Raw genomic sequence first — 24,297 nt, forward strand, 5'->3', positions numbered from 1 at the left:
GAGCAGACGTGTACGCTTACACATCCGCTCACATGCGGCCGCACGGAGGAAAAGTAAGTGTATACTTTCTTTTTAGATGGCTGCTATCTGCTGAATCATCTTGACATCTTGTGACGTCAGTCCCCCGCCTCAAGAATGCATGGGCACGCCTGCGTTCGTAGGGGTACACCCAACGATTCCATGGGCGCGACACCTCCTGCCTGCCCTGTCCCTGCCCACCATTGTGCAAACGCTCCAGCAAGTGTAAAACTCACTAAAGGCGTTTGCTCTGGGGGCTTGCACATGCGCATATATGTGCATACACAAACTCCCACCTTTGCCCGGGGTAGCGAATTCGACCTGAGCAATCAGGTCTGAATTGCCCACAAAGTGCAGTATAGCAATATGGCACTTCAGGCATGTGTAGACCCAATGATCATGGTTAACCACTAAGCAAGATTCTCTCTGGTGTGAGGACTGAGCGCTCAGATTTACAGACACGCAGAGACTTGGTAGGAAAATCTGTTGCCACTGGTCAGATCTGTTGCCAATCTGCTCTTTATACTTACACAGTGGCTGCTGGCCAGGCTATGGGAAACAGGGGATTTTCAGCCTTATATAACCTAAACAAGGCTTAAAGTGGTATGTGGAGGTGGTGGAGCTCCTTTCCCCTAACACCGACACCCCCCTCCTGACCCCCCCCCCCCCCCCCCACACACACACACACACACACACATTAGGCAGAGCCTAGACCAGTGCCAGGGAATTTGTGCCCTACCACCCATAAAGGGTAAATGGTCCCACAAGGAAGGGGTGTGGTTACACAATAAATAATAACTTCATTACAATTACAACACACGATAGCACAATCGTATACACATTACACCGCATGTAGTGCCCTTGATTCATATTAATTCACACAGTAATGCCCCTTGTACACACAGGGGGGTATTCAGACTTTTGCGTTAGGTAGTTTTAAGCTTAATCTGTTCACTTTTTCTTATTTTTTCGAATGCGAACTCTCATCGGGTATTCAAACTTTGATTTTTTCACAAAGGGGGGTATTCAATCTGTATCGAAACGGATTTTTTCTCATTTTTTTTTTCACTTTTTCACATGGAAGAGTCCCCAGCTATTCAATCTAGTAATTTTTCGAGTAAGTGAAATGTTTTTTTTCACGATGCATTTTCGTTTGATTCGTTAGCGATATTTCCACTTTTTCACTTTTTTTTCTCCTTTTTTTTCGACTTTTCACTCAGACATATTCAATGATATGATACCGATATGAATGTTTCCGCGTGTATGCTCTTCTTCTCAATTTTCCTTTCACCATGTGACGGGTGATGAATTAATACATTGAACTCTGTATTTTGTTAAGTAATGGCTCGTTTGATCTCCTGCATAAAATATATGAAGGATTGTTTGCCCTTATTGTTTTTTTTGGGTTATTTGTGTGAAATATTAGTTGTTTTATTACAATTCACTTCCCAGCATGCCTTTCTTTTCTCCCATCATGCACCTCACCACACCTCCTCACTCCTGCGTTTGGGATTTCATGGAGTAGCAGCCTTGTGCAGTCAGCTGTATTTGGAAGCGTTTTTATAGGTCAATTTGCGTTTTTGGATAAAAAATCCTTACTTTTTTATCACTGTCTGCAAGAATGGATTATTTTGCTGACTTGCTTGTTATGTTCATGATCGTGTCAACATACCTGATGCGCTGTCGACGTCGTCGTTTGGCAAGTGGCTATCGGTGTCCTGTTCAGGGTCGTGGATATCAGCATCGTGGTCAGCATCTTACTCCTTCTGGTGAGTCAGTGCGTGTTTCAATTCCACGTCCACGCCAGTATCGTACTAGGCGTGTACTGGATGGTCTCTCTGAGACGGAAGTGATTGGTACCTTTCGCTTGTCGTCTCAGGATATATATTCGCTGTACGATCTGTTGGAAGCTGACCTTGAGCCCCGGGTACGGTCAAACCATGCAGTCAGCGGTTTCCAGAAACTGCTGGCTGCATTGCAATTTTTTGCGTCTGGCACCTTCCAGCCAACTTTATCCCAGACATGCGGTTTTTCCCAGCCAACGATGTCTCGCTGTTTATCTCAGGTCATTAAAGCTTTCCGTAAATTAACGGCCCAGGTTATAAAATTTCCAGACACTGACAGCGAATGTAATGAGATCAAATTTGGCTTCTTTCAAAAATGGAGATTCCCCAATGTGCTGGGCGCGATTGACTGCACCCATGTGCAACTCACACCTCCCAGGGAATCGGAAGAATGTTATCGGAATCGAAAACACTTCCATTCCCTGAATGTCCAGATGGTGTGTGATTCCACAATGCGGTTATTGGACATCTGTGTGGGTTTTCCTGGGTCGACCCACGACTCCTTCGTTTTAAGCCAGTCATCTATTTTCCGTGATTTTGAGGAAGGAAGAATGCCAGATGGCTGGTTGTTAGGTATGTAATCTATATATATATATATATATATATTTTATAACGCATGATTTTTTAGCAAATATGTTACAACTTTTTATTGATATTTTAGGTGATGCGGGTTATCCGAATAAACCGTGGCTGTTGACCCCATTGCTTAATCCTGTAGGTGATGCTGAAAAAAGGTACCAGGAGTTACACATTGCATCGAGGGGTGTAATTGAAAGGACCTTCGGTGTACTTAAGAGCCGGTTTAGATGTTTAGACATCTCCGGTGGTAGCCTCTTATATTCTCCGGGAAAAGTCTGCGGTATTATTAATGCATGTTGCATTCTGCATAATATATGTGTCGCAAGACGTTTGCCGGTGAATATTCGTGCTAGTGTTAACCAGCATGGGGATCTTTCTTCAGTGTTACCTGTGGGCATGGACGAAGGAGCAGAAACCAGAAGAAATCTGATCAATACTTTTTTCGCATGTGAGTATTTCTGTGTTTTTTTTTCGTTTAAACAGATATCTCTATATATCATGATCCGTATCATTAACGATACATATGTATATACACACATGTCTGTATGCAAAGGCGTAACTACCATAGGTGCAAGGGGTGCAGCTGCTATGGGGCCCAGAGCTGAAGGGGGCCCATCTTTCCTGTCTAAGTAATGTGTTTTACATACATTTATCACCATTAGTTGCAAAATAGGGGGCCCTTACAAACTTTTGCTATGGGGCCCACGAATATCTAGTTACGCCCCTGTCTGTATGGTTGACAGACCTTGTAATATTATTGTTTTAACGATTGCTATCGTATTGGGACATGTGTGTATAGCACACATTAGTTCTTTACATGTAAATGCACATGGACTTTACATATATATATTTGGTGTTTGTAATGTGATGCAATGGAACTGATTTTTCCGTGGTATTCAATTTGTACAATATTTAACTACGCATGGCGGTGGATAGAAACCTGTGCCAAGGGTAGTGACCCTCCGTGGCCCAACGAGGCAAGCACAGCGAGCCCTGCAAGGGGACGTTGATTTGTTTTTAACTAATCAGCATCCCCTTGCGTGGATAGCTGATCATGTCCCCGATCTGGGTGGGTGCCTCTTGACGCTTGTCCCAGGTTTAGATCCAACTGAATGCCTTGTTGGATAGTGGGGATTTGCAAAGCTTACTTCCCATACAACCCTTTGAAAAATCGGGACCATCACATTGCATCGCAGTGCATATAAATTTGTTACATGCGATGTGATGCGATTATGGAGTTGCAACACACCAGATTGTGTGCCATGTTTCTGAACAAGTCCCTGAATATTTTTTAACGATATACTTTATCCCTTTCTAATTACAGAGTTGATCCATGTTGGTTCTTGTTGGCCTAGTTGGTTCTTGTTGGCCTTGTTCGGCTTGAAGTTTTCTGTGTTTTTTGGAGTTGTTGATTCAAAGTTCATTTTCGATATAATTATGGTTATATTTGCAAAGAGTCTGCATCACAAAATTATTGGGGTTCATTTGCAATGGATGTAAGTAGCAATCTGCCAGGTGTAACTCGGTGCCATGTCCGTCTGCAACAGGGCCACTACTGACCATCTCTCTATGTTCCCATTCATGTTTCCCCCTGCAGGTCCTTATGTCTCCTGCTGCCTCTGCAAACATCCCTTTGCAGTTTGATGTCTGCCTTGACGCCACATCCAGGTCATTCCCAAGTGCCAGAGACAGGCCCCACTTCTCAGCTGCTGTGTGAAATTGGTAAGTAGCTCATTCATGTGCCCCCGCACCACTGGTGTTCAATCTGTGGCACTCCTGATGGAGGGCCACAGCTTGAAGACCCATCCCCTAGGTTAAACCCCAAACATACCAAGGGCGCATGCGCTGTGGGCCAGGTGTAACTCGGTGCCATGTCCGTCTGCAACAGGGCCACTACTGACCATCTCTCTATGTTCCCATTCATGTTTCCTCCTGCAGGTCCTTATGTCTCCTGCTGCCTCTGCAAACATCCCTTTGCAGTTTGATGTCTGCCTTGACGCCACATCCAGGTCATTCCCAAGTGCCAGAGACAGGCCCCACTTCTCAGCTGCTGTGTGAAATTGGTAAGTAGCTCATTCATGTGCCCCCGCACCACTGGTGTTCAATCTGTGGCACTCCTGATGGAGGGCCACAGCTTGAAGACCCATCCCCTAGGTTAAACCCCAAACATACCAAGGGCGCATGCGCTGTGGGCCAGGTGTAACTCGGTGCCATGTCCGTCTGCAACAGGGCCACTACTGACCAGCACGCTATGTTCCCATTCATGTTTCCCCCTGCAGGTCCTTATGTCTCCTGCTGCCTCTGCAAACATCCCTTTGCAGTTTGATGTCTGCCTTGACGCCACATCCAGGTCATTCCCAAGTGCCAGAGACAGGCCCCACTTCTCAGCTGCTGTGTGAAATTGGTAAGTAGCTCATTCATGTGCCCCCGCACCACTGGTGTTCAATCTGTGGCACTCCTGATGGAGGGCCACAGCTTGAAGACCCATCCCCTAGGTTAAACCCCAAACATACCAAGGGCGCATGCGCTGTGGGCCAGGTGTAACTCAGTTCCATGTCTGTTTATAACAGGGCCACTACTAACCATTAATTTTTCCCCTTGCAGGTCCATATGTCTACTGCTGGCCACACGGAGAACACTGTGCTTGATGACCGGTTGAACCGAGGGCAAAATCTTTGCATTACACCACTTGCATCGTGTGTCATAAAATTGTATTGTTATACTATAATAGTTCAATGTAAATAATTGTATACGAAAAATGATTCTTGAAATGTTGTTTGGTTCAATAAAATTTTATTGAACAATTTTGGATTTTCGACTGACATGAATCATGACCTTTGATGTTGTTTCATTTATAAATAGTTAGAAAGATATAAAAACGCTCAAAAAATGAGAAAATATTCAAAGTGTTTAGAGAAACAGAGAACCAAGATACGCCACAAGGTAAAGTTTCAGAACTGTCATTTGTTTGTAACAATGACCATTGTCACCACTGACCACGCTGCTCCTTCCAAATGTGCAGTGCGTCACATCTGGGGGGAGAAGGTTGGCCAGTGTTGACAATGGAACATTGAAATCAGCACAAATGATATACGCCACAAGGTAAAGTTTCAGAACTGTCATTTGTTTGTAACAATGACCATTTTCACCACTGACCACGCTGCTCCTTCCAAATGTGCAGTGCGTCACATCTGGGGGGAGAAGGTTGGCCAGTGTTGACAATGGTTCCTATGTTGCTGCATTGAAAAAAATAACTTATAGATAATAAACAATAAAAACTTAAATAAGTGCAATTTCACAATAAAAATACCTATTCCTTCCTAAAGAGACCAGAGTCAGATCTGGATGGAGATGGATGTTACAAGTTATTACTGTGAAAACATTGTAATTTTAAACTTTTTATAATTCCTGTGAAATCTGAGTTTCATCGTCATCGTGTGTAGGTGCTGATAATGACAGATCGTTAGCTAACGATTCAGGTTGCACACAAGATGTTGTCGCATGATCTGGCTCTCTAACATTTGGAAACATGCCTGAATATCCTGTGTACATTTGGGAATAGGAATAGGTATTTTGTGTGGGAAATACACCCCCTTTCCTCTCGTTTACTGATGCTTTTCTTTGTTTTTCACTTATGTTTTTTTTGTGCGACTTTGCAATCATGTCCTCTGCAATTAACTTCAGAGAAGTAGCAATCAACCCTGTACTGGCAGAAGTTTGTCGATGGCACTCTAACATGATATTAAAGGTATTTGCTGATTGTGCATTAGCATCTGAAATTTTCATTAAACTGTGTGCGTGGCTAGTTGTATTGTCAACCAATTTGTTGATTGACACAGCTATAATATTCAGTATATCCTGAGTAGTTTTGTATTGGCTCTGGCGGTTTACATCAATCTGTTTTACTATGTCTATAAAACCTTTAAAAGTGTTTTCTAAGCTATCTAGTCTTTTGTTTAAAACTTTTTCAAAGTCAACATGTCTCCGCTGCATTTGATCTGCCAAAGCTCTGATATGCAGATATTCTGGTTCTTCTGATGTGTCGTTGTTTCCAAGCTGCCTTGCTTGAGATGCTGTAAGGATAGAGAAATTTTGAAGAACATTCAATTACTTGATTTTATTTGTAAATAATGAAGATTGTAGTAGAAAACCAAAGATATTGCTGAAATATATTATTACTTACGTATAGGTGTTGATTCCGATTGTCGCACCTCCACATCTCCATCGTCAGACAAATTTTCAATTAAATCAGGCCTAAAAAAACGACCAATTCCGGAGGAAAGTCCTCCACTTGTCATAGGCATATCTTCTGTAATTAAAATTCCCATTAAATTTATTATAAACAAATAAATCACACTTTTCATGTAAGGAGTGCATAACATTTCCAAAAAAGTATTACTGTTTAATAAAATACATCCCTTGATTATAAACTGGTTTTATGCCGCAATACACAGCTATTTTTTAAAAAAAAACTAACCTTTTCCTTTTGGATTTACAGTACTCTCGCATTCCATCTGTTGAGAATTTCTCTCCCTTGAGGATCGGTTACCGGAATAATTATCTATGGAACTGCTGTTGAAACCCTCAAACGTTACGTCGGTTACATCAGATGATTCAAGGAAGCATGTGGGTATACTTTGCAATTCAGCCATACCACTGCCATCATTATCTTTCGAACGTTCAAGAACTCGATTGCTGGAATTATTGTGCCTTCTTTCCGCTTGCATTAAATGTTGACGCTCATCTAATGAAGGGAAAAATATTATTAATAACATTTCATTACATTTTGGTACATAGATTTTATGCTATTAAATTATTACCATTTTTACTAGACATATTTTTCTCATTGCTAATTCTGCTGCCTCTTTTCTTTCTAGGATTCTCCTCTTCCTCCTGAATGCCTCCTCGTCTAGAGTCAACACCTCCTTTCACTCCATAAATCATTATTGGGTTTAATCGTTTCTTGATTATTTCCTCCCAGGAAAGCCACTTTATTTTCATCTCCGGTCCGCCACCTGTACCTATCTCATGTCTTCTTTGCATACCCATTTTTTTTTTAGTTTGCCTGCGGCAGTCACTATACCTTTTGATACAATGTTTGGAATCTCTTTGAACACCTGATATAGAGGTGACTTTTTCGGCAATATTATTCCACAGCTTTCTTTTCAATTTTGGAGCTGTAGTTGGTGCCCTTGGACCAAACAACATATCATAATATCTATCAACTGCCTCCACCAGAGCATAATTCTCGGACTCATTGAACCGTACGCCACGTTGAGCCTTTTTCAGATTTTCACCACCGGATCCTTCACCAGAAGAATGATGAGATGCTGAGTCATCAGAAAACCTTGCAACCTCATTTGTATCACTTTGCATGCTTTCTTGACTACGGATATTTGATCGCTGCCTATCATTGGGACGCTTCTTTTCTTGACTGTTTTGTGGCCGGCTGTGATGAACATTTTGTAAATGTTGCCTTTTGCTGTGGAACATCTGCAAACAGAATGAGAATTTACAAATTAAACATCATTACATTGCAAAATTGAAATCATCTTTGGTTGAAATAAAAATAAATACCATCGAATGTCCACTTGTGGTGGCTTTTTGTTTATTGCGCGATGCTTCAACTTTCGCCCTCCAGATTCTAAATTCGGCACTTTGCTCCCAATCCTCCTCAAATCTTTCAAAATCTTCCTCCGTTGTAGAAATATCGGAACGATGTGGGCTTCTCAATGTAGGAGACTGTATAAAAAAGATGTAGTGTTATTGTTTTTAAACAAGCACATAATAAAAATTATTTGCCATGTTCAATTTGCCCTCAGTTTACCTATCTCTTTCAGGAATTTTTCTTGTATGTCTAAATAAAAGGCATGTGTGCCAATGACATTCATTGATCACCCAGTTTAAGAAACCATAATGGTTATAGACCCAGCACCCACCCATGTTTTACCAAAGCACACCAAGCTGTAGCCGCTACGTTTTGCCTTATAGAAGGCTGCTGTGTCTGTTCCAACTTCTCGAATAATGTGTTGTACTTGTGAGAGCCAAATACCATTTCTTTCAATAAATTATGGTTGGATATTAGGACAACATTTTAAGAAATTGGCGTGTTATAAAATCACCATAAACAAATAAATGGATGTTAGTATTGATGTACCGACACATGGTGATTTTTAAAATCGCATTGGGGCGTGGTGTGAGGGTTGTTGGGGTTGGAATATCATATAGGAGGGTTCACTCAGAGGTGGCAACAGTATGAGCCGCACACCCACAGGCCTTGTCCGTGACACTCAATGCAATGCATATTTACTGATCCAGACTATCATTACATATTGGTGATACTATATTCTTAAACCCAAAATAATTTTAATTACCCGATGTCTTCCATTGCTTTTCTTTCTAGTTCCAACAAGGCTTGTCGTCTTCAAAGCCATCTCATCCAGTTCTTGATGTTCTGTATTTTTATGCACTGAATCTTCTGAAGAGGAATCCACTGGTGAAAAAAGACTTCTTTCTGTAGACATTCCTAATAAATACAAATGTCATGATTGAGCATGGTCGTTTCAATGTACAACAAAAGATCCCCATGTGCTAAACTTGCACAGTGAATACACCCAGTTGAATAACTTTATAACAGATGCCCATAGGCGGGGTGTGGATCATGTGTGAGAATGAAATTATATATGTACAGTCATAAAGTCGTCCCCACTAGTGCAACTTCCCTGGAAGGTCGACCTGACTTAGGTCTAAAAAGGACAAGGTCTTAATGAGTTATGTTGGAATTTAAATAGAGATCGACAGGTCATAAGATGAGCAGGGAATTTCCAGCACTTATGTGGGCACGACATATAACTGTAGAAATAAGGTCAGTCTGATTGATTACCGCTTCTATTAGAATGACTACTGTTTATGCCAGACTAATATACAGACACACCCGCATAGGCACACACAGCAACTCACACACATATAAAATCCACATATATAGAAACTGCAACATACTTCACATGTACACACATAACAGGACGGACATATGCACATACACCCACAATTCATATATGGCATTAACAGACACAAATCCATGTATACACACAACAACATATGCACATACACCCACATCCATACACACAGCGTTATATGCACAAGAACCACCATCTATACACACTTCCACAAACATCACATGTATACACATGCAGTTGCTACAGATGCACATACACCCACAATTATAAACTGCAACTTTCAGGTACACAGACACATGTATACACACAGCTACATGTGCCCATACATCCACATGTACTGTAGACCAACCTCTCTAAATACAGTGACATAATAGCCCTTACATACACACAAGCAACACACACATAAATAAACAAAGCAGCATCTACATAAACACACAATACACATACAAATCCTCACACACTGCGACTGCCCCCTCACACCTCTAAAAGAGCCATCTAGCTATTTCTTTATTCATAAGATAGTTGGAGGTGGTCAGCTGGATGGGCTTTATGGCTGCGAGGAAGACACAGGGGCTTTCTGCGTGTGACAGGAAGTCACGTCTCCTCCTGTGACTGAGCTCCTCCAGCAATGCTGCTATTCACTGCAGCGCTGCTCCATCACAAAGCATTCTGGCTGGCACGCAGGGGCTGGAGTTTAACAAATGCTGCTGGTCAGGCAGGGTGCACCCTTAAGACGTACCCCAACAAGAAAGTGCAAAGCTTTGAAAAGTGGCCATGCTGACCCACCCCAACCGTGCACACTTCAAAGCTCATATAACAGTACAAATTGAATTTATCCCCTTAACAACCAAGCACTAAAAAGAACCAATTTGGAAATATGAAAGACATGCCACACACAAGGAGAGTATCGTTTAAAGGACATGCTAAAATCTCACTAACAACGGACAAAACTAAAAAGCCCTAACCTGTGGTTAAATTCAAGGACAACGCTGTCGAGCAGAAGGTTCCATTTTAAAGAAAATAAACAATAGAAACAGCGCAGCAATACTGTACAAAACAACTAATAAAATAAAGGATATTACTCACTCTGTTTGAAGACACGCGGTCCGAACGTGGAAGGGGGCTGCTGTGATCCACTGCACTACGGCCATTAGACACAACACTGTCGGCATCCCAAAATGGTGGATGCGTTGCGCAGCACGTTCTTTTTATACAATACGCGTAAGTTTCGCTTAGCGAAAAAGTCACGCCCATTTTTCGATACATTTCACTTTTTTCACTTCTTGCTGTCTCCGGAAAAAAAACCTTTGAATACCTCGAAAAAAAAAATAGCGAAAAAGGATTCTTGATGCGAAATAAACGAAAACATAATGTTAAACGTAAAATAGTTTTTTTCGGAGCACATTGAATACCCCCCAAAGTCGTTGTTTGCGATGTTTGTGAAAGTTTTGTTTCTTTCGACCTTATTTATGTGAAAACTTTTTTTTTTTCACATTTTTCCACATTTCACTTTTTCGTAATATCAATGTCCTTTTCACTTTTGAATGTTTTCTCTTATTCACACTTTTTAAACGAACTTGTTTTCACACTTTTTTCGGTGTATTTACGGGATTCTGTTTGCGCTTTTTTTCTGCCGCGTTACCATGTTGCATTAGCATTCTCCTCTTTATTTGTTCATATTTGTTATATTCGTTGGTTCCTTTAAATGTATTTGTTTAATTTTTCCCATTATTTTTACCAGAATGTATGTTACTGAATATATATTTAATTTTAAAGTAATATTATTTTTCTCCCATGAGGCTCTGTTCTGACATGTGATCCATTTTTAAACCCAGAATGCAGTTCTTCCCTTGTTTAGACACTCCTGTTTGAGACTTCAGGGAGTTCACAGCATCGTGCAGTCTGCTGATATCTATCGAAAGGATTGCAGTCCGCAGTCCGTGCACGAAGTACTGCTCCCTCTTCGGAAAATGGCGTCTAATCACGAGGAGCGAAAACTGCGTAGGGCAGAAATGCCTCTTTTCACCTTCACCTCTTTTCACCTTGTTGGTCAAATTTCACGGGTGAAAAGCTTTTCACTTTTCAAGTCTGAATACATGAAAACTTTTCATAAGTGAAATCAATTCACATCGCGAATTACCCGAAAAATAAAACACATCGCATTTTATACACTTATCGGACATCTCTGAATACCCCCCACAATGTCTACAGTTGTCCATCTTCACTTTACATACACTGTGCCAGAAGAAGCTGCTACTGGACTGTGGTAGATGTGGAACTCAGTTCCCCCTACCATTAGAGGTGAGCTTGTGTGACCTGGGATCTGCTTTGCATTGCCACCAAATACAGTAATTCTGCAGTAGTTCTGCAAATTATAGCCACCAAAGTTCTGCAATGTGTAGTCACCAGAGACCTGGGGTATTGGGAATAGGATTTATATTTTCACTGTGATTTATAGATTTATATATTGGTCACTAAGACGGTCTCTGGCAAATGGTAAAATTCTGCTTTATCGCCCAATACCTCCACCAACCCAAACTGTCTATCACCATGGCATTTTCCTGTGTATATTCTGATCGGTACTCGTTTCCTAGCACGGCACCCATCGCATACCATAAGCCTTACAATGGTATGCGATGCGATGTTGCGCGATGGCACCCGATGTTATACAATTTAAAATCGTATACCATCGCATTGTATGCCATATACAATGATATACGATTTTAAATTGTATAAGCACCCTAATGGGTGTTTTTAATGTTAAATGGCCCCCCTATAAGATTATTAATTGTATAAGCACCGTAATGGGTGCTTACAATGTTAAAAGCACCCCCACTCCATCCCCAGCGCCAACCCAAAGCATGGCGAGTGCAGAGAGCCCACGAGGGGCGGCGGTACGCGTCCTCCGACCTTTTCCTACCTCCACCATCCACGTCGGCGTGGAGTTGACTGTAGATAGTGTGGCGAGCACAGCGAGCCACCGAGCCCGAAGCGTGGCGAGCGTAGCGAGCCCCGCGAGGGGCCGCGGAATACATGTAAAGTAATACGCATCAGCTCGCCACGCTTCAGACTCGGTGGCACGCTGCGCTCGCCACACTATCTGAAATCAACTCCACGCCGACGTGGATAGTGGGGGTATGAAGAGGTCGGAGGACACATACCACCGCATGCTCGCCACGCTTCGGGTTGGCGTTCATAGTGGGGGTGGCGTGGGGGTGCATTTAACATTGTAAGCACCCATTAGGGTGCTTATACAATTAGAAATCGTATAGGGGGACAAAATCGCATCGCATGCGGCTATATGGCATGCGATGCGATACAATGCATAAGATGCCATACGATTGAAAATCGTGGGCGCCGTGCGAGGAAACAAGTACCTTCTGATCAATTGTTTAAAAAACTTTTAACTGTTTGGTACCAATCCTAAACTCTACTTTTGTTCACAGGGACGACACAGGAAATTAAAAATCTCTAAAAATCTTTCACTTACAGATTAACTAAAAAATTTCAGAAATCTCTAAGCATGTTTGGTCATTAGCTATAGACTGAAAGTTGTATAATGAGTATAATGGCCTCTCCCTAGGCTCATTTGTGGTTCCTGGCCCTGTCATGTGATACATATTTGTAGAGCATGGGAATTAGTGTTCTGGACTCTGGCCATGTAATCACTGCTTCATTGATCTTTGCACTGTCAGTTTGGGAGTTTTGATTCCACTGTTCCACAAAAGCTTGTAATAGCCCTGGGATTATGTGAAAAGCTCAGTGTAAAAACAGTATCATCTCATTCATTTTTCAATTTAGCTGATGCATTTCTGCCTCATTTACTTTATGAGACTGACTGCAAAATAACAGTGCTTCATTTATCTTTAAATTACAATATAAAAAAGGACCTTATGTAACTAAACTGAAAATTGCTGCAAATAACTAAAATAATGAAAATCAGAATCAGAAGAATCAGAATCAACTCAATTGGCCAGGTATACTTGTGTACACTAGAAATTATTTGCAGTAACATTGCATCGCCAAGCAGAAATATGTAGGGAAAATACATAATACACATTACAAGCATTAAACATCCAGGGTCAAAATGGACACTTCGGGCCAAATGTAATAGGGTGAGAGTTTCAGAAAGTGAGAGATTTTGGGAGAGTTTTCCCATGTTTTTTAAAGCAGCAATCAATTACACTGCAAAACCAGGTTGATTTTGCCATGTAATTGATTGCTGCTTTAAAAAACATGGGAAAACTCTACCAAAATCTCTCACTTTCTGAAACTCTCACCCTATTACATTTGGCCCTTCTCATCTATCTATGAGTGCGCAAACATTTTGACTTATTAAATGTTAATTTACATATAAGATATTGTTCAGTTGACGGACAGCTATTGGGAAGAAGCTTTTAGACGTTGTGGTCGACTTCGCATGGATGGACCTGCAGCATCTTCCTGATATAAGCAATTCAAATAGGTTGTGGCCATGGTGCAGCTTATCCACCACAATTTTCCCAGCAAGCTTCTTGACCCTGGACAGGCGGGAGGTCAGCCCCAACAATCTTTTCTGCTGACTTTACTACCCTTTGCAGCCTCAGTCTGTCATTCTTGTTGGCAGCTCCAGTCCATACCAGACCGTGATCAAAGAGCATAGGACTGACTCTACAATGGCGGTGTAGAAGATTAGTAGCAGCTCCGGAGGATGTTGAATTTCCTGAGTTGCCTCAGGAAGAACATCCGCTGCTGAACCTCCTTGACAACAGCACTTATGTTGGTTCCCCATTCGAGGTCTCTGGAGATTTTTGACCCTAGAAATTTGAAGGAGTCGACCCACAACACCACGTCTTCTATAACAAGCGTGTGCATGGCGTTTGGTTTCCTTCTAAAGTCCACCACCATCTTGAAGTTTTGAGGGGGTTAAGGTCAAGATTGTTCCTGCGCACCACTGTGTTAGCCGGACCACTCTACGTCTCTATGCAGACTCGTCTTCATCCTTGATTAGGCCAATGACAGTGGTGTCATCTGCAAATGTTATGGTTTTGACTGATTGCCTAGCCGAGGTGCTGTCATTAGTGTACAGGGAGAAGAGCAGGAGCAAGAGGACACATCCTTGAGAATGCAAGGGATGATTGTTTTGAATGATGAGCTGAAGTCAACAAATAGGAGCCTCATATAGGTTCATGGATAGTCCAGGTGCTGCAGGATGTGGTGCTGCACTAGGTTGACTGCATCCACTTCTGTTTGCTTATTAAGGGAACTGTAAGGGGTCCTGATAAGTGTTAGTCACTTCTCTCAGGGTGTTCAGCACCTGTTGGTCAAACACTTTCATGATCAGTGATGTTAGTGCAATAGGCCTGTAGTCGGTCACGTCTTTTGCAGTAGAGTTCTTGGGAACCGGGACAATTGTTGAGCATTTGAAGCAGGAGGGAACCTTGCATGTCTCCAGTGAGGTGTTAAAGATCCTGGAGCAAGCTGAACAGCGCAGGTCTTTAAGCCAAATGGTGACACTCCGTCCGGGCCTGCAGCTTTCCTGCGTTTGACCCTTTTGAACATAACTCCTACCTTACCTTGGTCAACCTGTAGAGCCTGGGGGGGGGGATTTACTAACATCAGTCGTATACGGCTGATCCTCTTACGAACGGAATCAGCCGTATACAACCCGAAATACGAATGAGAAATATGAAATATGGTGGTATATGCATTTGGTGGGCGTATATATGACAGCAATATATATATATATATATATATATATATATATATATATATATATATATATATATATATATATATATATATATATATATATATATATATATATATATATATATATATATATATATATATATATATATATATATATATATATATATATATATATATATATATATATATATATATATATATATATATATATATATATATATATATATATATATATATATATATATATATATATATATATATATATATATATATATATATATATATATATATATATATATATATATGGAGTGGCATATTTACCATAAAGATGTCAGGCTTATGAATAGCGGGATGCTGCTGACAATTCTTCTGACCAATTACATCCCAAGCTCCGGGATCTCGATACCATCCCATTTTCCAGGGGCAGATTAGGAACTAAAAGTGTCTAGAAAATTTTTGCATAAACGTCCCATTTTTGGGGGATGTTCCCCTGTCCTGTCCAGGGCTGGCAGTATCCTGTGGCAGGGTGGTGGCAGTTGGGAGTCCCCCCTCTCACCCACTGCACATCTATTTCCATGGGCAGTGGGGCTGAGGGCCGGACAGCAGCTTACAGAGCCGCTGGCCATGCCCCCACAGCGGCAAAACGGGGTGTGGCTAGCTGAGATGCCGTAATTTGTAGGTAATGCCCCCTTGCTGGTAGGCCAGAGACCCGAATTTTGGGCGCGCTCCTTCGGCGTGATTGTCCGTCCTGCCATGAATCAAAAGTTGGGAAGTATGCGTGAGGCCAGGGCAGCATCACTGTATGGCAAAGTTTCTGTGCTGCAGAGATGGAATAATACAATGAATGGGTACAATTCAGTGAAAAGAGCGTGGTGGGCTGTCTGTCATGTGGGGCCACATGTCTGCAAACAAAACAGTCCTCAGGTATGTCAACCTACCAGGAATCTTCACTGTAGGCAATATATACAACCCGTCCCTGACCTTTTCATGCGCTTCATTGCAGCCCTATAAAATGCTCACAACCAGCTCTGTTCCCTTGTACCACATTACATACTATGCATTTTATGCATTTGTATAAAGCAAAGTTCATGTCTCTTCCAAATTGCTTGTTTATATTATAGAGCAATGTCCTGATATCACTGGGGAAAATATCCTGATGTAGCGTCCTGTCCTGCCCTCCATTCTCTGCTTCACATTAGCCGGAACCTGTAAAAAGGTTTATGTGTATCACATGAGCGTCCCATGTAGGTTATGTGAGATCACTTTTTATTTTATGTGTAGTGATTTGCACTGACCCTATTACTAACACTGTTTGTTTGGCTTACTCACTTTCCCTGCACGGACAAGTTCTTCATCCTTCAGATTGCGTAAAATCTGCTTTACAGCTGCAGGCACTTCCAGCTGGGGGAGTGATGTCATTTCGGGATTACTCATGTCTTATTTATATTTCATGTTGCAAACCTAAAGCCGAGCTAGATAAGTTCCTGTGGCTTATGTCCTCACTATGGGGTCTATGTTTCTTCCACCAGGTTAACTGTTTCTCGTGTGGAAACTATGGGCCTGATTCAGACCTGATTGTAAAATGATCAGGCCGTGATCAGTTGAGCCTCTGCTGCACTCCAGTGAAATCCCACCTTGCGAATGAATGTGTTCTCTGTGCAAATTGATGTGTAGGGCTACACATTCGTTTGCACCCAAGCTAAATGTTCAAATCGCATCGGGCGCCATTCACCGTGGAATGCTTTTTACACTGGACACAGTCATCACATCAGGACTTATTCAGCGGCTTATATTAAAACAGGCACATCCGGGCTGCTACTGATGTCACACCCCCCCCCCCCCCTAACAAGCTTTGGCACACCTGCGTTTTTCCTGACACTTTTCGGCATGCCCTACATTTTTCTTGCCACTCCCAAAAAACGGTCGGTTACCACCCTCATACACCCACTCCCTGTTAATTACCTTGCGAAAGGCCAGCGTATAGACAAATTTACAGAACTTGATCATAGCCAGACGGCGCGCACGCGCATTGCGGACCATATGCATGCCTACTTCATCGATAATCGTCTGCTGTGCATATTCACAACATGCATTCAGGTCTGAATAGGACCTCTGTTATATCGTATTCTGTCCTGCAATGATGTCATTAGTTCTGTCTCAGGGAAAGTGTGGACCCCACTAGCAGAACACTGCTAGTAAAGCCCATTATACGCTAGACAATTCACTCCGGGAGTGTTATCATTAACAATATCAGAGATAAAAGAGCTCCTGGGCAAATGATACAGCGCATACACACGGAATGATCTTGTCAGTGATGTCACCCGGCACCCGCTGCTAGCATGTCTCTATGACAATATAGTCAAACATTGATCATGCAATCCGAAGTGGATAAGGCGGCTTGTTAACAATGCACGGGAGCTCTCACCATAACCAATATTGAGCGTACACACTATCTAAATTATAAATTATATTGTACAGAAGGGCCAAACTGAGCGATATCATTTATAATATCGCTTAGTGTGTATGGAACTTAGTGATGACTAGGAGGGTTATTCAGAGTAAATCCCTGGTTCAAAGAAAAAGGTAACAGAGGTACACGCAACAATGGAACCACATGGACACATTGCGAAGGTCAGACAACTCGCACACAGTGGACCATGAAACATTGTTCTGGCAAACTGGAGTCCTGGAAATACCCCACCTTCAGTAGAACATCCATCTTAGTAAATTTACCCCTAGGAGTAAGGTGATGAGGAAGCTCCTATAATTGGCCAGAAGTTGGTCAGATGGTCCAGGCAACATGGCGGTGATCATAACAAAATGCTTGAAATGTTGCTTGATAAATAGAACTCTATGTTGTACCTGCTTATTTACTGGGGTATAATGACATGACCTACTACTGAAGGAGGATGGGGGGCCTTCATGCCCCAGTACAACCCTATATGGCAGGGGCTGATTTCCAAAACCTGGCATTGGGTGCTCGCATACGCATGTCACATGGGTGCTATTGCTGCTCACGGAAGTATGCCAGAAGTGTTAGGCATGGCCATTTTTAGCATCCACCCCCACACACACAGTAATACTCAAAACTTGAACTGTGTAGGGTACTTGAGGTTTGGATTTGAGAACCACTGCTGCATGGTACAGTATATCTCTGTCAGCATTTCTGGCACATTGTGGCCAACTGCTGGTGAAAGGACTCCTACAAAGTCTTAAGCCTTCGGGCAACACAAAAGCTAGGAGCTCCTCAACTGAACTTGGTGCCCTGGTGACCATGACTGACAGCTCCTTTAGAGGTCATGTTAAGGCTTCTATCGGTGTATTTGGAACCATCTGACTGCACCTGAGAAAAGTATATACAACATATCTGGAAAATCATATCATTACATGTAAAGTTACATTTGGCATGTCACGAGTAAGGTTATTTGTGGACCTGGACAAGGCTTGAGTATGGGCCTTGACTTGAACAGGCGATAAACATAGCAGGTTTGATAAAAGGTTTATTCATGCATTAGCATGAATATAACAAGATAATCTTAAATGGGAACAGAAATGAAAATAGACCACAGTGATTTTGAATGTCCTGTTTCATAGAGTGCTGAGTGGATGCAGGTCAGTCACACTAGCGTTCTTGCTACTGGTGGTGAGCTAAAAGAATGCCGACCAGCTGGGTGGAAACACAGTGCTTGGAAGAATGCAGGCCAAGCACACTGTAGCAGATTAGTACTTTGAGCGGAGTCTAGTGGTGAGCTGGAAGAATGCAGGCCAGTTTGCAGAGCTGGACACAACATACAAGTAGTCAGAATGATCCAATGGGCAGAGCACAGCAGATGCAGTTACCAGGATCCTACCGTAGCACAGCCAGCAGTGCCAGTTACCGGGATTGAACAGTAAGAGTAGATCACAGCAGGTGCAGGGACCAGGATTGAACCAAAGTGCAGTCAGCAGTGCAGGTTATGAGGATTGAACCGGATGAGCAGACCACAGCAGGTGCAGGGACCGGAACTGAACCAAAGTGCAGCCAGCATTTTAGGTTATTGGGTTTGAACCGGATAAACATACAATGGCAGCTGCAGGAACCGGGATTAACCAATGAGCAACAGCAGTGTAGAGCAGCTAACTGGGAATGCCGGGGTAGAACCGATGAGAGCAGTGGTGCAGCTACTCAGAATAGCTGTGAAGCCGGCAGTGCTATGGATGGAGAAGCACAGGAGTTCTTTGGACAACCAGGAGCAGGATAGCAGTCTGCATACATGGGTATGTACAACAAAGCACTGTCAATTCCCCCAGTGCTGGAGGGCAGACTTATACTGCTAACTGAAAGGTGATTGGCCATGACACCTTAGCTGAGCAGAGTGTATAAGGTCACTGAGTCCAGAGTTGTCAGCTGACAGAGGAGCAGATGCACTAAGCTTCAAAAGTGGTACAATGGAGAGTGATAAACAACCAGCCAATCAGCTCCTGCCTGACATTTTTCAAACACAGTCTGTGACATGGCGGGCAGGAGCTGATTGGCTGGCTGTTTATCATTCTCCACTTTATCACTTTTGAAGCTTAGTGCATCTGGCCTTCAGACTGTCATGGCCATGCCCAGAACTGGGTTTAGAGGGAAACTTCCAAGTATATGACATGTAGGTGACTGCCCGGCAGGCCAGCGATTCCAAACCATGCTTTCTGACATGTCAATTGTTAATTATTGGTGATAGGAGGATCTTGAACCCCTATTTTTGCAAAGCCTGGCACCTTGTTCCCGCCATCTGGCTGTCACATCCCACAAAAATTGGCAAACACGTAGGCTCTTCTGCAAGTACTGAGACCCACAGCCTTATCACAAGAGGTCTGTACTGCACTTCTGCTGTTTTGTGCTTAGAAAATAACGTTCTACAGTATATCTCTATATATAAATATAGTACAAATTACAGTCCTGTAAACTGTGTATGACATCCAATATTCCAACAGTCACAACAGATAAAATCCAGCTGGATCCCAGTAAGTACTTAAACCCTACTCCACACACAGCCTAAACCTAACTACCCCCCTTTCCCACAGTCTATATCTAACCAAACCTCCATTGGAGTAATTACAACCCCCACCATTGTCATTGCAATGACCCTGCCTTAAGGGAGAAAGAGAGAAAGAAAGAGTGAGCAGAGGATGTTAGGGGGCGGGAGGAGTGAGAAAGAGTAGTAGATAGAGAGATGGGAGGGTTTGTGGGGAAGAAAGAGAGAGGGTTTCATGACAAAAGAGGTAATGAGTAAAGATTGAAAGAGAGAGAGAGAGAGAGAGAGAGAGAGAAATGTCAGGGAGTAAGGGAAAGAGTAAGACGCAGGGGATCTGTGGGCCCTGGAAACAGCTCAGTCCCCACAGCAGCTGCACCCTTGGTAGTAACGCCACCGGAAACATCCCCTTCCCGCAGACTATCCCTACCCCTAGTGCCTAACCCTATCCACCCATACTTACCGGCTACCAGTTACATCCACTGGGATTCTGACAATTGTGATCCCGTTGTTGGGATTCTGACTGTCGGATCCTGATTGCATCGCGTTACAACAGGCGGCTCATTTTCCGAGCTAGAAGCTAGAGACACAACATGGTATCTCTAGGGGAATTCTGGTCCTCTATAAGCTTAGCAATGCTTCTGTCATCTGGATGGATGACATATCTTGGCCGTGCATGTGTACAAAAAATTTATCTTGACTACTGAGTATACAATGTTTTATAACAAATTCCTCCCTTTGGACAGCTGCCCATATTCCAGCCTATGAAGACTCCATCGTACATCACTGCCAGTTCAACTGAGTCAAATGTTGACCTGCTCAATCTCTACCTCGCCTGATATACGAATAAACTATATTGTTTACTCTGAGTTGTGATCATTATTTACTAACAATTAAAGAACAAATGCAGATGGATAACACAGAGACAGTAACTATGGATGATAAATAATCTGCGCAAACAATGTCTGCCTTTGCAATGGGAATATTTGCTTAGGTCTATAAACAGATACACATGTATTCTACGACAGCATTAAATAATGGTTTGGTTTGTTCGGATCTCTCCAGCATTCTATTTATGTATCACATGGTCATGTTTTGATCTGGAATTATTTCACATGTCTGTGCCTGTAAGATAGGCATCAATGCACTTAATGCAAGTCACACATGGGAGTAAATAAACTATCCAGTCACAATTAGGGATGCCAATAGCGGGGCATTTTTTAAATCCCGGGATTCGGGATTGAAAAATGCCCAATCCTGGGATTCCCAGGATCCCGGGATTGGCTTCCCTTATACAAAAACCCGCCCCAGCCGCCCGCATATTTACTTACAGGTGCGGTGCGGCCGGGTGGGTGGTTGATGGAGCTGGGCTGTAGGCAGGAGGATGCAGCCTGGGTGGGTGGGTGTCAGGCGATGGTGTGGGGTCCGTGAAAAGCCGAATACAGGCAGCCTGGGTGGGTGGTACGGCGGGAGGTCAGCGCGGTGCACACAGGATCAGGCGGCTGTTGTGTGGCCTGCGCAGTGTGACCTCTGACGTCGTCACACTGCGCAGAGCCGCACTGCCCGGGAGAAGCTGGGCAGCGTCTGAGCACTAGCTCCAATCCTGGGATTGAAATCCCGGCGTTTTAGGGGCCAAATCCAGGGATGGCCACCCTAGTCAGAATGCGGACAGTGGCATCCAGAATCCCGACAAATCCTAGCAAGTGTTTTAACCCTAACCACCCATCCAGGGTGTCAGGAGCCTGAGAAACGACCCTCGGAGTCCTGACTGTCGGTGAGGCATCCGGCACCCCTACAGCCTAACCGTATCTGCCCACCCCTACCCCCACAGCCTAATCCTAACTCTTACATTATTGTCTAACCCTAATTCCTGTACTTAGCTTCAGCATCTATGGGTATTCTGTTCTGACCGCTGGTATTCTGTTGTCGGCAGGCTAACCACATCCCATTTGGGTTCTTAAAATACAGGACTAACAAAACATCGGATTCGATGCAGTTGTTTAACCTGCCATCAATGGGATTATTCTGAGGAGGATGGCAGAGGCAAATTTAGACCTTCAAGATACCAGTTTGGGGCCCTCCTCAAAAAATCTATAGCATTATATTATTGCTGCTGATTGCAGGCTGCATCAATAGAGTATGGTGTAAGCACAGTCTACAGATAAATGCTCCACTGAACGAACATCGCCATCGCGTATAAATCTGAAATCTTTGGAAGTAGGCTTAATACCTGTGTCACATTTAAACAGTAAACTGACTGCCCACATACAGGGAATGAACCCTATTTGTGTGTCCAAAGATTTTTTATCCTATCAAAGAACATCAAAGAACTTTGGGAGTGTGTGCAGGTCCACGTGATGTCATAAGGTCACATGGGGCCTTATTCTGATCGGTGCGGATATTCCCGCATGCGTACGGACCGCCGATGTTGATCGTCTGCGCATGTGCAGAGGTCACTCTGCGCATGTGCAGGCGATTTCGCCGCACGGATTCTTTATACGCCGCACAGGGGGCGTAGAGGGGCGTGAGGGGCTACTTAGCCTCATTACCCTATGCATACGCCCCGCGTTTCATGGGCGTTCCCATGCAAACGCGGGGCGTATGCATGGTAATGAGGCCGTGACGCGTGGGTACGGGGCGGGCATCTGACATCGCCGGATGTCAGCTGCCCGCCCCCATACATGATTTCACACGGACAAGTGTCCGTTTGGTCTTGTGTGGCGGGACCTAGTGGAGCGTGCGGCCCTGCATTCGATGTTCGGCGACCATCGAATGCAGGGGCTGCTCCCAAGACGGAGGAGGCGTATCCCCGTCCAATTTCATGCGGATCGCCACATATCCGCGTACGGACGGCAGGTGGCGATCCGTATGGAAGGCGGGGATTCGCCTGCACTGTCGCGGCCGCATATTCTGATCGGGCCGCACCGATCAGAATAAGGCCCATGGTAGTTCTTAAATGCTCCTGGGGCCTCACATATGGGAGATATTGTAGCTGTCCATTGCCTCAGGGGACCAAAGGCACAATAAAGTGTATAAGGATATTGGTGTTACCGTCCACTTTTGCTGAAGACCATGGTGTCTCTTGTTCCTCCCAGGGATTCAAAGCCTGGATAAACGGGGCCGAGTTGCCATCCTGAAATAAGACAGTGCACTGTATCCTTATACACTTCATTGTGCTTTTGGTCCCCTGAGGCATACCAGTAACAGACAGCTACAATATCCCCCATATGTGAGGCCCCACTTGCATCCTATATACCAGCATTTTTCCCCCAAACGGCGATTCGTTGTATCAATCAATTATATTTTAATGTAAAATCAGTCCAATCTTATTATGTTTGTTTACTGTTTATAATTGATTTTTATTATTTACAAATTGGCTAGCGCTGCTACTCCTAACCTTTTGCTTTTGTTTATTCACAGTTCAGGCCTGACTAGCCTGATATTTCAGCAGCTGCTAGTGACTCAACTCAAAGCGCCACCTTCCCATTTTCCCTCTTAAAGGGGGGATACATATTTTTTTCAATGGGGATACCTGACTGCATCCTGCACTCACATCATGATCTCGCAGATGCATTCAGTGCATGCAGAAGGTGTCTATCTCCTACAGACGCCTCCTTTTGTATCTGAATTTTAATTACACAGAACTGTACAGCCAGGGCCGGTGCTAGGGTGTCCGGCGCCCTCCTGCAAACCATAAATTTTGCGCCTTTTCACATTGCCATTGCAACAAGCTGCAGCCCGATTGTGGGAGCATATGCAACATGCGATCCTATGGAGGATCTCGGGTGCATGTACATGTATGCATACACCATCTCAGTGCTGTGTCCGCAAAATTTTGCAGGCACTAAAGGTGCCCATACACGCTGCGAGAATCGCATACGTTATGGGCTAGATCGCATCGCACGGCATGCATGCAATGTGTGTGCGATGCGATCTGAAAACTGTACAAAAAGTATGTGCAGCACATACTTTTTGTACTGTGCGATGCCCGCAGGAGTGCACATCGCATTGCACGCGGCTATTGCACCGTGTATGGCCACCTTTACTCACATATCCCAGCCCATTGCTTAAAAAGTCTCTAAATTAATATTTTAAAAAATCTACAATTATTAAAAAATTTGTTATAAACATGCAAGTGTCCGTGAGGAAGAGGGGGCAGGTCACAGGACAGTGTGTGCGCAGTGCAGGGAGCTGCTCAGCCTCTCCATACTG

At 43.5% G+C, this 24,297-nt stretch overlaps 1 protein-coding gene across 1 annotated transcript; it reads right to left on the reverse strand.

The window, feature by feature from the left end:
• Window positions 1–6,913: 6,913 nt before the first annotated feature.
• On the reverse strand, window positions 6,914–10,806 carry LOC146058545 (uncharacterized). Its single transcript, XM_083170831.1, has 5 exons — window positions 10,484–10,806; window positions 8,816–8,967; window positions 8,019–8,183; window positions 7,262–7,934; window positions 6,914–7,185 (listed from the first exon to the last, which is right to left on the reverse strand). Exons 2-5 carry the CDS (start codon window positions 8,963–8,965, stop codon window positions 6,914–6,916), a joined length of 1,260 nt encoding a protein of 419 aa, XP_083026957.1. The 5' UTR covers window positions 8,966–8,967; window positions 10,484–10,806.
• Between the last annotated feature and the right edge of the window lie 13,491 nt (window positions 10,807–24,297).

The sequence above is a fragment of the Crinia signifera genome, chromosome 2, assembly GCF_055691185.1.
Source record: "Crinia signifera chromosome 2, ASM5569118v1, whole genome shotgun sequence".
Lineage (NCBI taxonomy): Eukaryota > Metazoa > Chordata > Amphibia > Anura > Myobatrachidae > Crinia > Crinia signifera.

Bases quoted from the DNA above. Each gene is read 5' to 3' on its own strand.
- LOC146058545 (XM_083170831.1), bottom strand. From the start codon at position 8,965: ATGTCTACAGAAAGAAGTCTTTTTTCACCAGTGGATTCCTCTTCAGAA. The intron at 7,935-8,018 runs GTATTTATTTTT...TTCTGTTTGCAG, and splicing joins CCACAAGTGGACATTCGATG to ATGTTCCACAGCAAAAGGCA. The intron at 7,186-7,261 runs GTAATAATTTAA...TCCCTTCATTAG, and splicing joins AAATATGTCTAGTAAAAATG to ATGAGCGTCAACATTTAATG.